This window comes from Carettochelys insculpta, chromosome 1, assembly GCF_033958435.1.
Source record: "Carettochelys insculpta isolate YL-2023 chromosome 1, ASM3395843v1, whole genome shotgun sequence".
Lineage (NCBI taxonomy): Eukaryota > Metazoa > Chordata > Testudines > Carettochelyidae > Carettochelys > Carettochelys insculpta.
Window position 1 is genome coordinate 64,809,658 of NC_134137.1, and position 19,306 is coordinate 64,828,963.

A 19,306-nucleotide genomic window follows, 5' to 3' on the forward strand; every position below is an offset into this window, starting at 1 on the left:
CTTCCTTTTCTTTTCCTTTCCATATTAATGTTTTTCCTGTGTGACTGTAAAGCAGAAACCATCAGGTCAGGTCCAGGGCCCCCCTGAACCCTTCATGCCCCCATTTAAAAGGGAGAACTACTTTATCACTTTGCTTTCAATTAAAGCCCCTAATAGCTTTGCACATTGTAACAAGGTTTGTATGAAATATAGATTGAATAAAAGATTAAATAAATTGTCGCTACATCCTAATTTTTGTACTAGTATTCTTTGCAGTCCAGCCCAAGTCAGAGGCAGCACGTGGCTGCACCACCAAGGAACAGAGCAGGGACCATATGGTGACTCAGGAGTTATTTGCAGCTGGTTAAGGTCACGAGCATATTATTTCCCTCTGGAGCAAGAAGGGAAATCAGAGGAGGAATTGTGATCTGAGTCACAGTTCTTTCCTTGCACTGCTGCTGGGGCAAGATAGCTGTATATCACCCCTTACTCAAGACAGGCCAGAAAATCAAAATCGAGTCCAAAGGAAGACCATAAGTAAAGGCTAGCTGAATGCATAGATAGCAGCATGACAGCATAAAGTAACCTGTACTAAAGGTTATACTCAATCCGTTGTCCTACTCCCAGTCCATCATCATTGTGAGTTCATGTGCCTACGCTGTTTCTAATTTCGACATTACTTTGACTGCTGACTGCACTAACCATTTCAAACTACTCTCCAGCTGTGAATCAGGCTGTCTGGGCACTCCTGTGAACACTGCTCCTTTGCTTTCCTGAATGTTATGCACTCACCGAGGCCTGTTGCCTTCACTATCTTGCGTTCAAGCTCCTGAATGCACATTGCAGCCTGTACCTGCTGAGAGCATACCTGAACCTGCATCTCTGGATGTCTGTGGAGTCAGTTATGAGAAGGTTTCATTGACTGGAATAAAGGAAGGTAGGCAGAGACCCCGAGAATTACACCGTGATAAAAACTCCACTGCTTCTTTCCAGGGTAGAAGGGAAAGAAGGGGAATCCTTTGCAACCAGGTCCAAACTAACCCTTCTGGGGCCCCAGGCTCTGGAGTGGGGCCAAAATGAGGGGTTCAGAGTGTGGGAGGGAGCTGTGGCTTGAGGCAGAGGGTTGGGTGTGGGCTCAGGGTTGGGGCAGAGGGTGGGCTTCATGGTGCATACCTGGTGCTGGACCCCTTTGGTGGCACAGGCCCTGGGGAGGGAAGGGGCAGAGGGCTCTGTGCATTGGTCCGTGCTAACTTGCAGCACCTGCCACCTGCTGCAGCCATTGGCCAGGATTCCCAATTAGTGGGAGCTGTGGGGGTGGAACCTGCAGAGGAAGGAAACTCCATCTGCACACTTCCTGGGCTTACAGCTCCAGCCCTGTGATGGGTGAGAGGGAAAGGCAGTGCACAGAGCTGTCTTTCTGCCTCTACCGCCAGGCTGAGCAGGAATGCAGGGGCTTTAGTGGCTGCAACACAGCGGCTGAAAAAAAGAGCTGCACTTTTGTGGGCCTGAAGATCTTTTGGTGAGGTCCTCCTTAGCTGGGGCCCTGGGCTGCAGCCCTGAAAGCCCCTTGCTCAATCCAGCTCTGTCAGCAACTCCACTCCCCAACCTAGGGCCTGAGAGGTGGGTGAAGAGTCCCCAGGGCTGCAGGAGGGGCAGAGATGGGGTTGGAAGAAATTATCTGGGGGCAGAGTGGATGGGACAAGATTAATTAAAGGTTTGGGGAGCAGAATTACCTGCTGTAGGGGTGGGAACACCTGCAATGGGAGCCAAAAAAGTCACCTAATAAGTCTGGGAACACTGGCCACATGCTCTTTCCCTCTGTGCACGTCTCTCTGAGGTGCACACATGCTGGATAGGCAAGGGAAAATTCAAAGAACCAGCCAACTCCCCACCCCTCTGCACAATGCGATAGACTTGTGGAAATAAAGCAGAGTATGTAGGTCTGTAAAGCAGGTCTATGGATTCAGAGATTATAAGGCCAGAAGAGACTATTATGATAACCTCATCTGACCTTCTGCACATCGCAGGCCATAGAACCTCACTAATCTACTCTTGCAGTAGGCCCAGAACTTCTGGTCGAGTCACTGACGTCCTCAGATCATGGTTTAAAAAGACTTCAAATTAGGAAGAATCCACCATTTTTTTTTCTAGTTCAAACTAGCAAGTGACCCGGGTCCCATGCTGCACAGGAAGGCAGAAACCTCTCATGGTCTCCACCCATCTGACCTCGGGGAAATTCTTTCTTGACTCCAAATATGGCAGTCAGCTCAACCTTGAGCATGTGGTTGAGTCCCACCAGCCAGACACTTGGGAAACAATTCCATGTAGTAACTCAAGGCTAGTGTTCCATCTTTGGCTGTTGGAGATTTTTCCTTATTATGGATGCAGATGGACCACCATACCATTCCCTCCATAAGCACATCAAGTTCAGTCATGAAGCTAGTTAGGTTTCACGCAGCAGGGCTCTCCTTGGAAAGCTGATCCAAAACTCTGCAGCTCTGGCTGGTTAGACACCTTTGCAGGATTTTCCATTGAATTGAAATTAGAAGGGGAGTGTTCGGATTTACAGAGGTGTGTGGACTGTGGGTGGGAGGTGAGACAGTGAGGGCAAAGTTTACACCTAAATGCTCTTCAATCTCCACTTAGCCTCAGTGATTAGTGTGTCTTCTTTTCTTACTTTCTTTACAAAGCCGAATAACCTTTTCTATTGGTTTTAATTTCCTTTGCAAGATCTGGTTGTTTGGGCTTTGGCAGTTTTCCCTCCATTTCCTGACCTCCAAGAGGTAGCTTTCCTTGGTGACCCACAAAGCACCAGACTTGAGAAGGCAGGTAGGGAGTGTAGATTGTAAGAAGGCCTTAGAGAAGAGGATCAGGACTGAAATTTGGTGGAAACTGGATGACTAGATGTCATGACTGGGATATGAGCAATCTGACCTCGTGGTCAGAATGGATGTTGTTCATCTTTCTTACTTTTGATTGGTTGCCTACACTGAGGGGAGCTCTCCTTGTGGTCAGACGCTCTTTCTCATCACATAGGCACAGAACAGTTTCCATATCCTGATGTCAGACAGTCACTGCAGTTCATCTCAGGTCTCAAAAATGACCCAGTCTCACCTGCTTGTAATCGTAGGGCACCCCCAAAAGCTACACTTTTTTGCCCACTGAAGATCAACTGCAAGTAGAAGTGGTAGATGCAAGATCACTGTTCCCCCCAGAATCAGACATGCTGGTCTTGGTCTCTGGTTTTCTGCAGGTGCTGACAAAAATATCCTTCACGTGCTTTCCCACCTCCTCTTCAGCTGTCTCACATACGCTTTTCAAAACCCTCATCAGACATCTTTCTTGCTGAGGAAGGACAGAGCTGAACATCCACTCTGGCATCCTTTTTGAGAAAAGAATGATGAAATGGTGAAAGCCAGTGGATGACTTCCCGGATTTTCCCTGAGGAACTATGAGAATTTAACCTCTTCCACCACTGGTCCTCATAGCTCCCAAGAGGCCTATGGAAATGTCCCAGAAGCCCCTATGTCCACAAGCTAGGCTAGGGGCTGATGGATAGGCACCTGGAAGACAACATGGCATCCTGGAAATGTCCCAGAAGCCCTTATGTCCACAAGCTGGGCCAGGAACTGATGGATAGGCACCTGGAAGACAACATGGCATCGTGCTACCAGGGCATAGGGAAAACTGCACCTGACCTGCATCAGAAACAGCTTGACTTGTATGGACACACACCACTGATGGAGCCTACCTCTGTGTGATCCTACTGACTCATTTATCAATTGTACAAAACTCCAGCCTAGACAAGTCTTATAACAACAATTTCTCTCCATGTACAGTGGTGCTTCCTTAGAAATGTTAACACATTCCAGCATCTTATGCTTGATTGCTGCAAGCTGAGATGAGCCACATGAGTTTGAGGTTGTCCTCTCAGCACCACTTCATAGTGGCAAAAATAGTACCTTCCACTGCCAAACCTATTCAGTACTTAAGATATTCTACTGAGGCATTCATCATTAATAGGATTTCATATAATTAAAATTTTAAATAAATCTCTAACTCAGGCCCTGCTTTTGGACTTCTTAATTCAGCTATGGAGATTTGGCTTTTGACAGAGTGGGTTTTATTCCTCTATTTTCTTTCATCCAACAGATTTATAAAATCTCATTAGCATAGTAAAAAGAGCAAAAAAGAAATTAAATGAAGCCCAGAATTAAAAGGATCACTAGTTTCTTCATGTTAACTTCAGTGGTTAATTCTCCACATGGTAGGTGTAAATAGCATGTGGGTGTGTAATAGTGGGTGGCAAAGCTTTTATGAGTCAAGTGAGAACAAAGAATTAGAGAACTAGCAGAGATAGTTTCTCTATAGCTGGGGAGACAGGGTGGGATACATATAATCAGAGAAAAGGAAGATTCCAGGAAGAAAATAGAATAAAGTAGCACAGTTCAGAGACCACAGCACAAGTCATTAGATCAGGTCCCTTTAAGAAATTTGGATTTTTTTGATAGACTATAATAACCTCTCTATAGATACTGTAGAGCTCTGTCCCTTAAGCTGCCTGCATCAGCTACAGAAATGAGGGTTTGTTCAAGGCCTTCCAACCTGACCTTTCTCTCCACTGCATCCACAAGGGACTTCCTGGGCCCCAGGCCTCCCCATGTAGTGGAGCAGAAGGTAGATATTGGACTGTAGTAATCTTCAAATCTTTGTGACTCTTTTTTTCTCCAATGCAGACAGCAACAGATAAGGTCAAGAATGCATTATGCATGTCAAGAACACCTTGCCCCGCCTGGGTCTCAGAGTTGCCCAAGCAGCCTTAATTTGGCTCTCTGGCTTGTACACATAAGGTAGTGTCTTCTCCATCGGCAATATCCCTTTGTGTCAGGGAGTGATTCTGAAAGACAGTCTCATCTCTGGTACCTCTTGCAGGCCATTGGCCTCTCAGCAGGTCTTTTGCGACTCAGCCCTCCAGCCTAGTCACAAGAAGTTTAGCCACCTTCTGGGGCTTCCAGAAGGTCCAAACAAAGACTTACAATAAGTATCAGCACAAAAGGCCACGTGCCCCCTCCTACTGTGCTATTCCTTGACCTGTCCTTTGGACTCAGTCTTCAGCTGCACCCTGGACTCAATGTCAATATTCCATCTGTTGGGCTTGTCTGCCTCTTTCTTAAGGGCTGGTTGAGGGATAGAGCCCCACCCGATTCTCATGTTCAGTTCTTCATCCATGGATAGGTTTGTGGTGACAGTAGATCCAAGGTAACAACTTGCAGGCTCTGGACAGAGAATCCATCAGTGACTGTAGTGTGTCTTCATTATGAGCGACAAGAGTTGCATCATCTGCAAAGAGGAGCTCCTTAATGAGGACTTTCTTGACCTTAGTTTTGTTCTTGAGTCTTACCAGGTTGTAGAGAGAGACATTAATCTTGTGTGCAGAAATACATTGCTGCGTGAGTTTTGAAATGTGCACTTTAGTAGAACTGAGAAGATTATGCCGAGGAGAGTAGGAGCAAGAACACACCCTTGTTTGACTCCGCTGTTCATTGCAAATGGTTCCAATGTAGATCCATCATATTGCAGTGTTGCTTTCATGTTTTCGTGAAGGGATGTTATGAGCCTGAGTAGGGTCAGTAGGCAGCCAATCTTGGCTAATACTCTGGATGGTCCTGATCTACTAACTGTGTCAAATGCCTTTGTTAAGCCACAAATGCTATGAATAATAGCTCTCCCTGTTCTCTGCTTTTTTCCTGTAGTTGTTGAAAAGAGACAATCATGTCCGTTCTTAACCTGCCAGCCCTGAAGCCACACTGTGTTTCTGGATAGACTCACTCTGTGAGTTTTTGCTGGTGTTTCAGAATGACACAGGGAAATGCTTTTCCTGTGATGCCCAGTTATGAGGTGCCTCTGTAGTTTTAGCAGTCACCCTTTTCACCTTTGTTTTTATAAATATTGATGATGTTTGCACCCTTCATGTCGTGTGGGAGTAAATTATAGAGGAAGGGGAGGAGCACAGTCTTGTTTGCCTTTGGGACTTCAGCTGGGATTCTGTCGTTTCCTGGCACTTTTCCATTGGGGAGATCATCAAGAGCTTGAGAATGTTCCTCCTCCCTAGGCTCTGCGTCGAGCTCAGACATTTCTGGAAAGGTTGTCAGGTTGAGATTGTATTGTACGCTGATGGGAATAAAGACTTGAGTAGTGTTCCACCCATCTGGACATCTGCAGCTTTTTGTCTGTGATCACCTGTCCATTTAAATGCTTCAGTGTGGTGACTCTGGTAACCTGTGCTCCAAGTGCTGTCTTCAGTCCATCATACGTAGTTTTCAGGTTGCCCAAATCAGACACCTTTTAAATATTACAACATAGGCCTTGCATTGACGCCAGAAAGACGGCAAACTCGGGGAAAGCTGAAAAGTTCAGAGAGACCCTCCAGAAAAATCTGCGCAGCGGCCCTGGGGGCGTCAATGCAACATCCAAATGGCAACATCTGAGGGATACAGTTTACAACACGGCCTTGTCGGTGTTTGGAAGAAGAGCTAGAAACACGAAAGACTGGTTCGAAGTTAACTCTGATGAGATGATTCCAGTCATTGAAAAGAAGCGCGCTGCACTCCTGGAGTACAAACGCTCACCGAGCCAGAGTACCCAGCAAGCGCTTAGAGAGGCCAGAAGAACAGTACAGCAGACAGCCAGGCGCTGTGCCAACAACCACTGGCTCCAGCTATGCAGCAGCATTCAGACCTGTGCCGACTTTGGTAATCTCAGAGGAATGTACGAAGGTATGAAGAAGGTATTAGGACCCACCCAGAACAAGATGGCACCTCTGAAATCCAAATCTGGTGAAGTCATCGCTGACAAAGCTAAACAGACGGAGCGCTGGGTTGAGCACTACTCCGAGCTGTACTCACGCGAGAATGTTGTGGTTGACGCAGCCCTCGATGCCGTCGAGCTCCTACCAGTAATGGACGAACTGGACCAAGAGCCGACTGTGGATGAACTGAAGACAGCCATCGACAGCATTGCAGCTGGAAAGGCCCCTGGTCAGGATGGTATACCACCAGAGGTAATCAAATGTGCCGCGGACACACTCCTGGAACCCCACATGAGCTACTGTGCCTGTGCTGGAAAGAGGGTGAGGTTCCAAAGGATATGCGTGACGCTAACATTGTAACGTTGTATAAGAACAAAGGAGACAGAAGAGACTGCAACAACTACCGTGGAATCTCCCTCCTAAGCGTGACTGGTAAACTGTTCGCTCGCGTCATCCTTGGCAGACTCCAGAAGATTGCTGAGAGGGTGTACCCCGAATCGCAGTGCAGATTCCGTGCAGAGAGGTCTACCGTTGATATGGTCTTCTCTCTAAGGCAGCTGCAGGAGAAGTGCAGGGAGCAGAGAAAGCCACTCTACATAGCCTTCATCGACTTGACCAAGGCTTTTGACTTGGTCAGCAGGGATGGTCTGTTCAAACTGCTCCACAAGATAGGCTGTCCTCCACGGTTGCTGAAGATGATCCAGTCGTTCCACGAAAACATGAGAGGAACCATCCAATATGACGGCACATTATCGGATGCTTTCAGAATCAGGAGCGGTGTCAAACAAGGATGCGTGCTTGCTCTGACATTGTTCGGGATCTTCTTCGCACTCCTCCTGAAGCATGCCTTTGGATCTTCAACAGAGGGCATCTTGCTGCACACAAGATCCGATGGGAAACTGTTTAACCTTGCAAGGCTGAAAGCTAAGTCTAAGGTGCGAGAAGTCCTCATCAGAGACATGCTGTTCGCAGACGATGCTGCTGTAGTGTCTCACACAGAAGACCAGCTTCAAAAACTGCTGGATCAGTTCTCCAAAGCGTGCAAGGACTTTGGGCTTACCATCAGCCTAAAGGAGACGAATGTACTCGGTCAGGATGTTCCTGAATCCCCATCAATCAGTATTGACAACTATACGTTAGAGGTTGTCCACGCGTTCGTTTACCTCGGGCCCACCATCACTGACACCCTGTCATTGGACACTGAGCTAAATAGGAGGATCGGAAAAGCGGCCACAACTCTGTCCAGACTCAGCAAGAGAGTGTGGAATAACAACAAGCTGTACACTCACACCAAAATGCAAGTCTACAGAGCCTGCATCCTCAGCACCCTTCTTTATGGCAGCGAGACTTGGACCCTGTATGCCCGCCAGGAAAAGAGGCTGAACGTCTTCCACGTGCACTGCCTCAGGCGCATCCTTGGAATATCATGGAAGGACAGAGTGACCAACACTGCCGTCCTCGAGCAAGCTGGAATCCCAACCATGCACACCCTCCTCAGGCAGCGTCGACTCCGCTGGCTTGGCCACGTCCACAGGATGAACGATGGAATGATTCCAAAAGACATCCTGTATGGTGAGCTAGCCTCTGGCAAAAGACCTCCCAGACGCCCCCAGTTGCGTTACAAAGATGTCTGCAAGAGAGACCTCAGAGAGGTAGGCATCGAGCTGGACAACTGGGAAGATCTAGCAGACGACCACAGCAGATGGAGGCAGGGGTTACACAAGGGCCTTCAGAAGGGCGAGTTGAAGATCAGACAGCTAGCAGAGAAGAAGCGAGTGCACAGAAAGCACAATAAGGACTTGCCAGACACCCACTACATCTGCAAGAGATGCAGCAAGGACTGTCACTCTCGTGTGGGTCTTTATAGTCACAACAGACGTTGTAAATGAAGTCCTCAATTGAAACTTTAAAGGGCGCTATCCATAGTCTATGCAGACTGAAGGATGCCTACAGCTACACAGATCAGACCAATACTTGTTCACCCACTGCCTGGATTCTCTCTGAAGAACAGATCTTGCATGTTGATCTCTTGTGCTTTGAAATGGGTTCTTTATGTTAGTTAAGTGTGCCTTGTATTTTAATTTGAGAAGAGGCCTAAGAATGTCAGCATTTTCATCAGTCCAGTCTTCGTTAGAGAATTTACATGTTCAAAGGCAGATTTGGCACTATCGTGTATTACATCTTTCAGCACGGACCATGTTTCATCAATGGTTTGTTGGTTAGGTTTGTGTTGCATTTTGTAAGCGAGATCATCTGCGAAGACAGAGCATTTCAGCGCATCTCTGGTATTGAGGATATTGGTATTTGGCTTACTGCATTCCTTTGTCATACAGAGTTTCTTTGGGATGATTGTTAGTCTCCTGATGATAAAGGAGTGATCAGTGCCGCAATCTGCACTGTGGTACGTGCATATAAATTTGATGGCATTGAGGTGTTTCCTGCATACCAGTAGAAGGTCAAGTTGATGCCTGTGACCGGGTCTGGGATGACACCATGAAATCTTGTGACACTCTTTCATGTTAAAGAATTAGTGATGCAAAGCTGATTCTCAGAGCTGAATTCAAGGAGCGTGTGACCATTTTCAGTCATTTTCCCAATACCGTGATGAGTGAAGCAGACAAGGAGTTCAAATAAAGGGTTCCTGGGAAATCCTCATTCTGTATTGCCTGACTTTGGAGAGCTTGGCTTTGAAGCCTTGATAATATTATTTTAAAAAAGGAAATTACACCGAACAATTTATGATTTTTTAAAAGCAAAACCAGAATTTGCTCATTCCTTTTGTCTGTGTGGCTTAGTTAGTCATCCTTCTTTGATTTCTCATCCACGCTTAGAATTCCTGTTTTCCCATTGTTCTTATTTCCTTTCTCTATGTCAGGGAGTTTCTTTTCCATTTTCTTTGTCTAGCCATCCCTGATTTTCCAACGTATCTCTGTCAGTATCTCTCCTAACGTTAGGGAGTAGGGGATCATGAACACTGGTCTACAGGTCTCTTAGGCTGCATCTATACAGCAAAATTATTCTGAAAGAACATCTCTTATTTCGAAATAACTTTTTGAGCATGTACACTACACACACTCTATTTTGAAATACATTTGAAATAGCAGGCTCAGTATTTCAAATTTCATCAGCCTCATTACAAGAGGACTAGGTCCAGATGTGCTATTTCAAAATCACTGGGTGCTATTTTGAAACACATTCTTGTGTGTAATTGTGTTATTTTGAAATCAGCTATTTCAGAATAGATATTCTGGAACGGCTTATTTTGAAATAACGCTGCTGTGTAGACGTGTAGCCTTTGCCACTAATTTGTGCTGTTCTGCCACCTAGTGACCCCCCAGTGGGTGCTAGAACTAGAATCTGAACTCTGATTAAGGACTCTGGGATCTAACTGGCAGAGCTCTAGGGGTCCCACTGGGCTCTTTGCTTGTATTTAACCTGAGAACAAGAACAGGAATTTGTCCATGCAAACAGTTTTCTTTATACTACCTGCTCTTGCTGCCTGACTGGGATCTCCTGGTAACTTGATCCCACCACCTCTTGACACCTGCTTCCTGGTTTGCCCTCTGGCTTCTCTCCGCCTCTGATTGTTTAGCCTTAGCCCCAACCTGGCACCTAACAACCACTCTGACCACCAGATCAGGTTGGTCACATCTAATAAAGGCAGCTAGCTAGTCCCAGTTTTCCCCAATTTCCAGTCCCAATTCTGGCTCCCGTCCTCCCCCTCTTCAAGTGTGGATCATGTTCAATCTGCATGCCCATCAGGCAGCTTCCTCATCAAACTGCATGGTCTCAACAGGGAGGGGGTGGGAGCAAACAAAGGACAGGTTCCCTGTTCTTATTATTGGTGCCCATTCCCAGTTGGGCCCATAGCCGACTTTGGAGGGAAAGTCCTTGGGCTGCTCAGTGAGATGGAATCATTGGGGGATTTATCTGTTCAAATTTCTTCTGAGGATGGTGCGTCTCATTTATCAGTGGTTATGATAACGTGGGCAGATTTTCACAGGAATGGCAAAAGGCACATCTGTGATGCGAAGGCTACCCTGATGCCAAATTTCAAGTCCCTGCTCCAAAGCAAGGAGGGGGTGGACATTATATTGGTCTGATGGTCTCCACCCACCACTTCAAGATTAAAACAGGCTTATACCTTTTACCAGAGCTACATTCACTTAAAATTTTGTGGAATTTTATTTAATAGCTGTATGATAAATATTTGTTGAAGTTTGAGAACTGTTAGAGGTCTGTCATTTTTATATTGTGGCGATTGAACCTCAGTAAATAGTTATCTGGCATTTAATTAAACACTGAAAGTGCCATTTTAACTCATTGACTGCGGCTGAATGTCCCAAGTTCCATGTGTGGTGCAGAATGCACATACTAATCTCTGCTGGGATGTACCAAGAATAATTTGATGTTTCATTGATTTTAAATGGAACATCAATAGGATTCTGCACCACAGCAAATGGAGTTGAGTATAAGCAGCAAATTGTTTACATTTAATCAATTTCTCATTTGAAATACTTCATTTAAAGTGTGGCTCTCCGATTATATGAATGAACCTCAAAAACCCATGAGGGAAAAACATTCAGGCATGGTGAACTTTAGGGCTTGAAATCAGCCATTAACTGGGAAGAAGTATATGAGTAAGATTTGTGTCATAGATGAGATGTGCAGGAGCTGGGGAATGGTATGGGAGTCTAATTCACAGAGAACTTCATCTACCTTAATGTGCACATAGAAATATGGGAATAAGGATCTACCAAGCCTGACGTAATTCAGCACAAAATTTAAGCACTAGAGGAAGCAAGTCATCATTTATGTCCATAAAAGTAACAGTGTCTGATTCTCAGCTGCACTATGTATAAATTCCAGTTTATCAAGGTTCACTGGGCAGACCTATCAATGGTGGGGACAGGAAAGGGGGCAGTTGTCCCAGGGACCCTTTGAAGTTCTGTGGCAGCGTAGCTATGAGGGAATGGGGCGGAGCCCAGTGCCATAGTCTGCACGGCACTGACGCCTGTTAGGCCCCACCCCTTATGTCCTTGGCCCTGCCCCTTCTGGGGATTCCCCCCACTCCCTTGCCCCGGAGCCTGCAGTGGCTGTTGGCCTTGCTGGTACCAGGCTGTCATTCAACCTATGTTTTCACAATAAATGAGAAATGTCGGGCTGTGAGTGGCTTTAAGGAGTCATCAATCCAGCTTCCTGTGCCAGAGTTGGAACAAATAAACCTGTATGTCTTTGACAGGTGTAACGGGATTCCACAACCTTCCTGGGAAATCTTTCCCAGTTTTTAACTATTCTTACAGTTAGAAAGCTTTTTCCCAGTATCTAACCTAAATTTCCCTGACAGCAGATTAAGCCTGTTATTTTTTGACCTAGCATTAGTGATATGGACAACAATTGATCACCATCCTCTTTATAACAGCCCTGCACCTATTTAAACCTATAAGGTCCCCCACTCAGTCTTCTCAAAACGAAGCATGCTCACGGGTTTACGTTTCTTCATAGGTCAGGATTTCTAAACCTCTTGTCATATTGGTGGTGATCCTCTAGACACTCTCCAATTTTTCCACATCTTTCTTCAAGTGTAATGCGGTATTTTTCAAAAAGTGGTACGCATACACTTAGGGGTACGTGAGAGAAGTCTGGGGGGTATGTGGCTCTTTGCTCCCAGCTATGCACCGGGAATGCTTACCGCTGCTCTGTGCAAACACCCCAGCGCTTGGAGCGAGAACCGCAGGGATGCTGATGGCGGTGGCTGTGGCTCCGGTGAGTCCCAGGCATTGGGTTAGAGTGTGGGAGTGGAGTCCTGGGATGCCTGGCTCTGGGGGAGAGAGTGGGGGAACTGGGTTAGAGTGGGGGGGCTGGGGGTGCCTGGCTTTGGGGGAGGGGAGGGCATTGAGCCATGTATTATATATTTATTTTATTTCTCTCTATATATAGATGTATCAAATATATAGATATATAACATATAATTTATCAGTTCATATATGTCTGAAAATTGTAGGTACTAGGGGTACTTACCTTTTAAAAAAGGGGTACCTTATAAAAAAGGCTGAGAAACACTGATGACATGCTCCAGACTGGACACAATCCTCCAGCTGAGGCATCACCAGTTACTTCCTGTGTCTTACATACATCACTCCTTTTAATGTGCCCCACATTGATATAAGCCTGTTTGTTTGTTTGCTTTTTGCAGCCACATCACATTTTGGCTTATATTTAGGGTGACCCTATTTCCCTAGGCCAAATGTGGGACACCTGGCGGGGGCGGGGGGGTGGGCAGCGGCAACTCCCGGCCACCCCACACCTCCAGTTGCCGGGAATGGGGCTGATGCTGCCTGTACTCGCCGGTCAGTATGCGCTGCATGTGTTGTCTGGCCAGCTCCTGACTGATTTTACCTGCAGCTGCACTGACCTGGGGAGAGGGCATCTCAGTGGGGTGTGCGTGTGAGAGAGAATATATGGGACAATTGACTTTTTTGTGGAAAAAAAAAATGGCAGGATGCCTGCCTAAAATACATCGCGGTGCAAATGGGATGGATGGTCACCCTACTCATATTCAGTTTATCCGCTGTCATTTCATATCCTTTTACAATGGTATCACTGCCAGTTACAAAAGGGTGCAAATGGATCAACAGCCTCAGGGCCTGACAATTCAAAAGGGCTCCCGGCTCCCAGCTACCACAGCTGTTACCATGGCAATGGCGGCACCTGGAGCTCCAGGCGGCATGTTCTGAGGGGTGCTAAGGACTGGCTGAGACCAAGAGGTGCAAAATGGTCTGAGGGGCGCTCTGGGCTGGCTGCCTCCAGCCCCGCCTCTTCCATCTGAAGTGCCATTGTGTTAGGAGATGTCACCACAAGCATGTACAATCTCTGCTTCAAATAACTTACCTTCTAGACAGTCCCAACAGGCAAATGGTGGGGAAAAGAGGATGCTTCACAGCTGGAAAAGAGAGTCACTAAGGGAGATTAAGTGATTTGCCCAGGTTCAAAGAGAAAATGAGTGAAAGAGCTAAAAGCTGAACCTGGATTATTTTCATCTTAACCACAAGAAGCCTAAACTTCCTCTCTTTTGTTTTGTAATTCAGCGGAATTTGCTGTATCATTATAAATAAGCCTTTCGCCAAAGGGGTCAGTTAGGCATTGCACTTTTAAAGAGAACTACAGTCCAGTAAGTCAGACCTTGAAAAAATGACAGGACGGAGCTCTCTGACTGGTTCAAACATGGAAAAAAGTTTGTGTTTATTTGAAGATTTAAACTAATATACTATTGTTTTGTTCATGCCTCTTTTTGTGTGTGTGGTACAATTATGGGTACGATTCATGCCTGTGCAGAAAACTAGTAAAAGGCTGATCTCCTACTTAAATCTCAAGGGTTTTAGGAAAGTCTAGCAAAGGAGTGTTCTGACAGGAATGTTCATTGAGACCATAGATTTTAAACAAATCTTGCAAAATATTTGCAGAAGTGAATTTTGAATTCGTACATGTTAAGTATTCATGTCAGAACTCAGCGCCCAGGGTCGCTCTTTCCAGTCGGAGAATAGAAACATAATCGTGTGACCTTCATGTAAGCAACCCATCTTGAAGTTCCAGTATTTCACAATGATCTGACCTGAAATGTGATCCCAGCCTGACATTCCTCACTTAAATGATTCAACAAATCCTGTCCAATATGGAATAGATTTGAGAAATTCGCAATTTGTTTGTGTAAAATTCACAAAGCTCAGAAGACAAAGTTCAACCAAAAAATTATTCATTACAAATTATTTACCCAGTTCCTGAGCCTGTAAAGAATGATTATCATAGCATGATATTTGCAGAGACATGTCTTTTTTTACCTTGGCTACGATTCAGATGGATGAACTACCATTGTGCACCATGCTAGTGTAACTTATCAAATTAGAATACATTTTTAAATTCAATTACACCCTCAATGGAAATGATTTCTCTGACGCTGGTAATCTTTGGAGAGAAATTATACACAGTTAATAAAGCTTTACATTTCAAAACCCAATTTTGAATGTTATTCCAGAGGTTAATTTAAGATCCATCTTCCAAAAGGGAAGTTAAATAAAACTGATAGACATTTGGAATTTGTTGAGTGGTTTATCAGCATGTGAGTAAGAGTTCATTAGTTTTAATTAGTGTAATCACTAATGCTGCATTAACAGTTTGCTGAGTGAAAGTAATTGCTCACACCCATTGTATTAGATGGGGAGATTAGAAGTCATTTTATGAAGCAATTAGAATTTCAGAGATTTAAAAAGGGGCCTTTTATGATCTGCTGTTGCAATAACCCCCCTTCACCAAAAGATGGCTTAAATTAACCATAACTTTCACCCGCATAGGAAGATGGAAGAAATGTGGGATAAAGTGTGAACTTGGCATCTCCAGCATTCCCTCTATGATAAGCAGGCAGCTAACAGCAGACACCTTGATTAGTTTATAATGAACTATTTTATTTTCCAGGCAATGTTGATTGTTCATCAGTCTTTGGTTCAGTGTCTTGTGGGAAATTATAAATTCTTGGATTTTTAACACAACAAAATACATGAAAGAGAATTAAAAAGAACACAACGTAATAATTTGGAGTAATAATTCCCCAAAGCAAATACTAGATGGCTCAGCACACATTTAAATTATCCATGGCTTTTTGCATCAAATGTCAAAGAAAGGGGTCTCAGTGTCACCTATTACACACCAGTACATTTAACGTTGTCCTCTGGTCACTAGTACCAGAGAGGTAGTCCTGTAAGTCTGTTTTCTAACAAAACAAACAAGCAGTCATGTAGCACCTTAGAGACTAACAAAATAATTTATCATATGACCCTGTGGTCACTGTAGCATTAAAGGTCACATATCAAAATCCAATTGCCTAAAAAGCCAGGACTTTCGAGTGAATACTGACCATTTAAGTAGTGGGGCAATTTACATGAGTGGATTTCCTTCCCCACCCTTCCCCAGGATGTCTCAGGTGACTAAATTCATGTGACTTTGAAAATAATTTTTCAAGTAAGAATTTCTGAATGTTTACTCACAATTCAGTGCTTCTAGTCTTACCAAAATGCACCCAGACAAAAACAGGGCAACCCACAATTGGTAACAGATTTGGATCTGGTCAAGCCTGTACAAAATGGAAGGAGACTTCAATCCAGAATGTAGTGCAGGGTAGGATAGCTAGGGCTCAGCATGTTGACATTCACAAGCAAATGCCAAATGGCCTGATAAATTCCCAGTTCTAATAGCGATGTAATCAGGAGCGGGATTGGTGACAGATGTGCTGACACACACTGTTGTTTCCTATGCCAGGTGAAATGAATTAAAATGAATAGTATTGCTGGACAAAGTATCAGAGCATTTGTTTCAGCACGTGGATTTGTTCTGCAGCAACATGCTCATTGTCTTTCATTGCTTTTGCTAGAGCACAGGCACCTCCTATAGCTGACAAGGAATAGAGAGACTTTGTTTTCAAGTAGAAAACTGCCCTGAATTAAGAGCAAACTTTGAGTAATCCACTGCATTCTTCTCCCTCTGTCACTCACGTAATCCTGTGCTGAGGAGATGTTGGCAGTGTGCCTTAGATCAGTAGGTCACGGAGTTAGCTCCACAATGAGATTTATGGGACAATTCACATCACCCAGAGCTATGTTTTCAGGATGCCTGCAGAAGGAGGCAGAGGTCACCACATCAGTTGAACTCTTACATAAACTGAGTGTTTCTTCGCAATCAAATTAGAAAACTAAATTTTTGTGACAAAAGCTGAAATTTTGACACAATCATTAGGCACCTTACAGACCAACATAAGTCACAAAATCTTATGCTCCAAAAATCTGTTAGTCTATAAGGTGCCACAGGACTTTTTTGGGAATACAAACAAACTCGGATACTTTGACACAATCATTGGACTCCAAGGGCAGGTGGCTCTGTGCATGGGCTACTATGCTGCTGCTTTAATCTGTCATGTGTCTACTTTTTGATCTATAAGGAATAAAAAAGCATGACTTAGACACATATTTTTATTCATAAAGAGAAATACAGAGGCAATCATACACAATGAAAATGGATTTTGGTTCGCAAATGATGTATAATAAAACACGTTATTTCGGGTGGAGGGGGATGTACATGTTTGCCAGAGTGTCTCATTAAAGGGTAATAAAGCTATAAATATTGCATTCCTGGTTAGGAGCTCTAAGAGCCATAACTGCATAAAATGCCCTATGCTCGCCAGGTTTTTTACAAAATACAGATTTGTTTCCTTGGAACTAATGTGATTGCTTTTTAAAACACATACATCACTTTCATTTACGATGATTTATTGCTGTCCTGCTGGTTTCTCTTTTCCCTTGCAGAAAGAGACAGCTGCTGGCACCTTTTGCTGTCTGTAAAGTCCACATCTTACTCACAGTGGACCTGTCCAATCTCAGACATCCTGAGTTCCTTCAACTTCCATTGATAGCAAAGGGATTTGCAGGTGCTCAGACCATCTAAGTATATTCCAAGTCAGTGCCCAGAATAGTACCCTCAGCTTTCTTCATGGTTTTTTCTCTCTCTTCTTCCTGCAGTATGTATCAAACAGACATGCAGTCGGTCAAACCTCCCCGGAGCAAAGCAGCCACCACTCTCACCATCCCCATGAGACAGTGCATGACCCGCAACTGATTCCTTGCACATGCCCTCTGTTTTCTTGTCAATGGGAAGGCCATGTAGAAGTGGTGGTGTCGCACCTGAAACAGATGCACCGGATCAACATCCTTCATGGGGCAGAGATTGTTTTCCTGGCCACAGACATGCACCTCCCTGCACCAACTGATTGGATAATAATGCACTCCTGCCTGGGCCACCATTTTTTGCTCGTGCTCAGGAAGCAGGAAAAATATGCAGGTCAGCCCCAGTTCTTTGCCACCATGATGCTGATTGGCACCCCCACGCAAGCCGATAACTTCACCTACAGGCTTGAGCTTAACCGGAACCAGAGGCGCCTGAAGTGGGAAGCTACCCCAAGGTCAGTACTGGAGTGTGTGGACTCTGTCATATCAGATGGTGATTGCCTCGTCCTTAACACCTCACTGGCCCAGCTCTTCTCTGATAATGGGAGCCTGGCTATCGGAATTGCAATAACGGCAAGCAAAGTTCACGTGGCTGAAACAGAAATGTAAGGCAGAAAACACTCTGCTTCAGCAACTTGAGGAAACCAGAACTCATGGACTTTTTGGGGGTCTCAGGTCTTTTGTGGTCTTTAGTACTTGTCCGCAGTGGGGCATTATGTAAACCTCCTGTGATTATGGCCTTTGTGTAACGTATTCACTGTTTTGTTAATACAATTTTATGACACATTTTAAAGGTGATAATCATGTTGTCTCCATCCAAATAAGCCCCTGAGCAGAGACTGACACCATGGGAAGGACCCGGAGGGTGGCTTCCAGAATCTGTGGTTTGGATGCTCCATAAAAAAGCTTTTCCTTTAGGTTCTGTCTAATGTCCAGGAACTAATGAACTTTCTGTTCCTGGTAGTAAGGTTAAATATTTCCTATGAGACCAACGCTCCCGCTTTGCCCATTTGTGGTCTTCACTCGCTAGCAGCATCATAGCAAGTGGAGGACTGAAATTAGTTTGCTTAAAATGGAGCAAATTGCAGCTATTCATAGCTTTAAGGCACTAGTACTCAACAAATTGGGCTGCTTTGGCCCTCAGCAGATGATTTGCATAAATATTACATCATATGACCACTCCCCCCAACCCACACACCCCTTGGAGTCACCTTCTAGGCAAGTGGGGGAATGACAAACTGAATATCAAATGGCAGACCGTATTTATCTCCCAGTTAATGTTTACTGATGGCAATAACAGCCAGGATCATTTAACACTGATAATGAGGTGGAGATTAAAGCCCACCATCAAGTTAGGCCACAGTGTACTAGGCACTATACTATGCAAATATATAAGTAACAGTCCTTTCCCCCAAAAGCTTGTAGTCTAAGGAAACGTCAGAACTGCAGTTGAGTGCTTGCCTGGATGAACAAACCCGCACTATGGTCACTGAAGCCAGCACACTAAAAATAGCAGTGTGCATATTGTAGCATGGAAGGGTGTATGTGTTAGCCACCTGAGTATAGGCCCACTGGGTTAGGGGACTTGTGAAGACCAGAACTTTAACAGGGTTCAAAAAAGAACAAGATAAATTAATGGAAAATAGGTCCATCCCAGGATGGGTAGGAATGGTGTCCCTGGCCTCGGTTTGTCAGAAGCTGGGAATGGATGACAGGGGAGGAATCACTTTATGACTAGCTGTCCTGTTCATTCCTCTGAGACACTGGCATTTGGCCACTGTTGGAAGACATGGTACTGGGCTAGATGGACCTTTGATCTGACCCAATATGGCCATTCTTATGTTCTAGGGCATCTCCATGCTGCTGTTTTAGTGTGTTAGCTCAAGTATGTATCTGTCTATCTGGGTTGGTTGGCATGTCAACATTGCAGTTGGCCATATGCCTAAGAGTGTCTGTTCAGGTCTCATTGTAT

At 44.8% G+C, this 19,306-nt stretch overlaps 1 protein-coding gene across 1 annotated transcript in view; it reads left to right on the forward strand.

Annotated features, from left to right (window-relative positions):
- SIAH3 (siah E3 ubiquitin protein ligase family member 3) overlaps positions 1-18,103 on the forward strand; it is a 70,624-nt gene extending 52,521 nt beyond the window's left edge. The window contains exon 2 of the mRNA XM_074982785.1: positions 17,350-18,103. Coding sequence (XP_074838886.1) covers positions 17,350-17,943 — 594 coding nt within the window. The 3' untranslated portion in view covers positions 17,944-18,103. The remainder of the gene's footprint in view (positions 1-17,349) is intronic.
- The last annotated feature ends 1,203 nt before the right edge of the window (positions 18,104-19,306 follow it).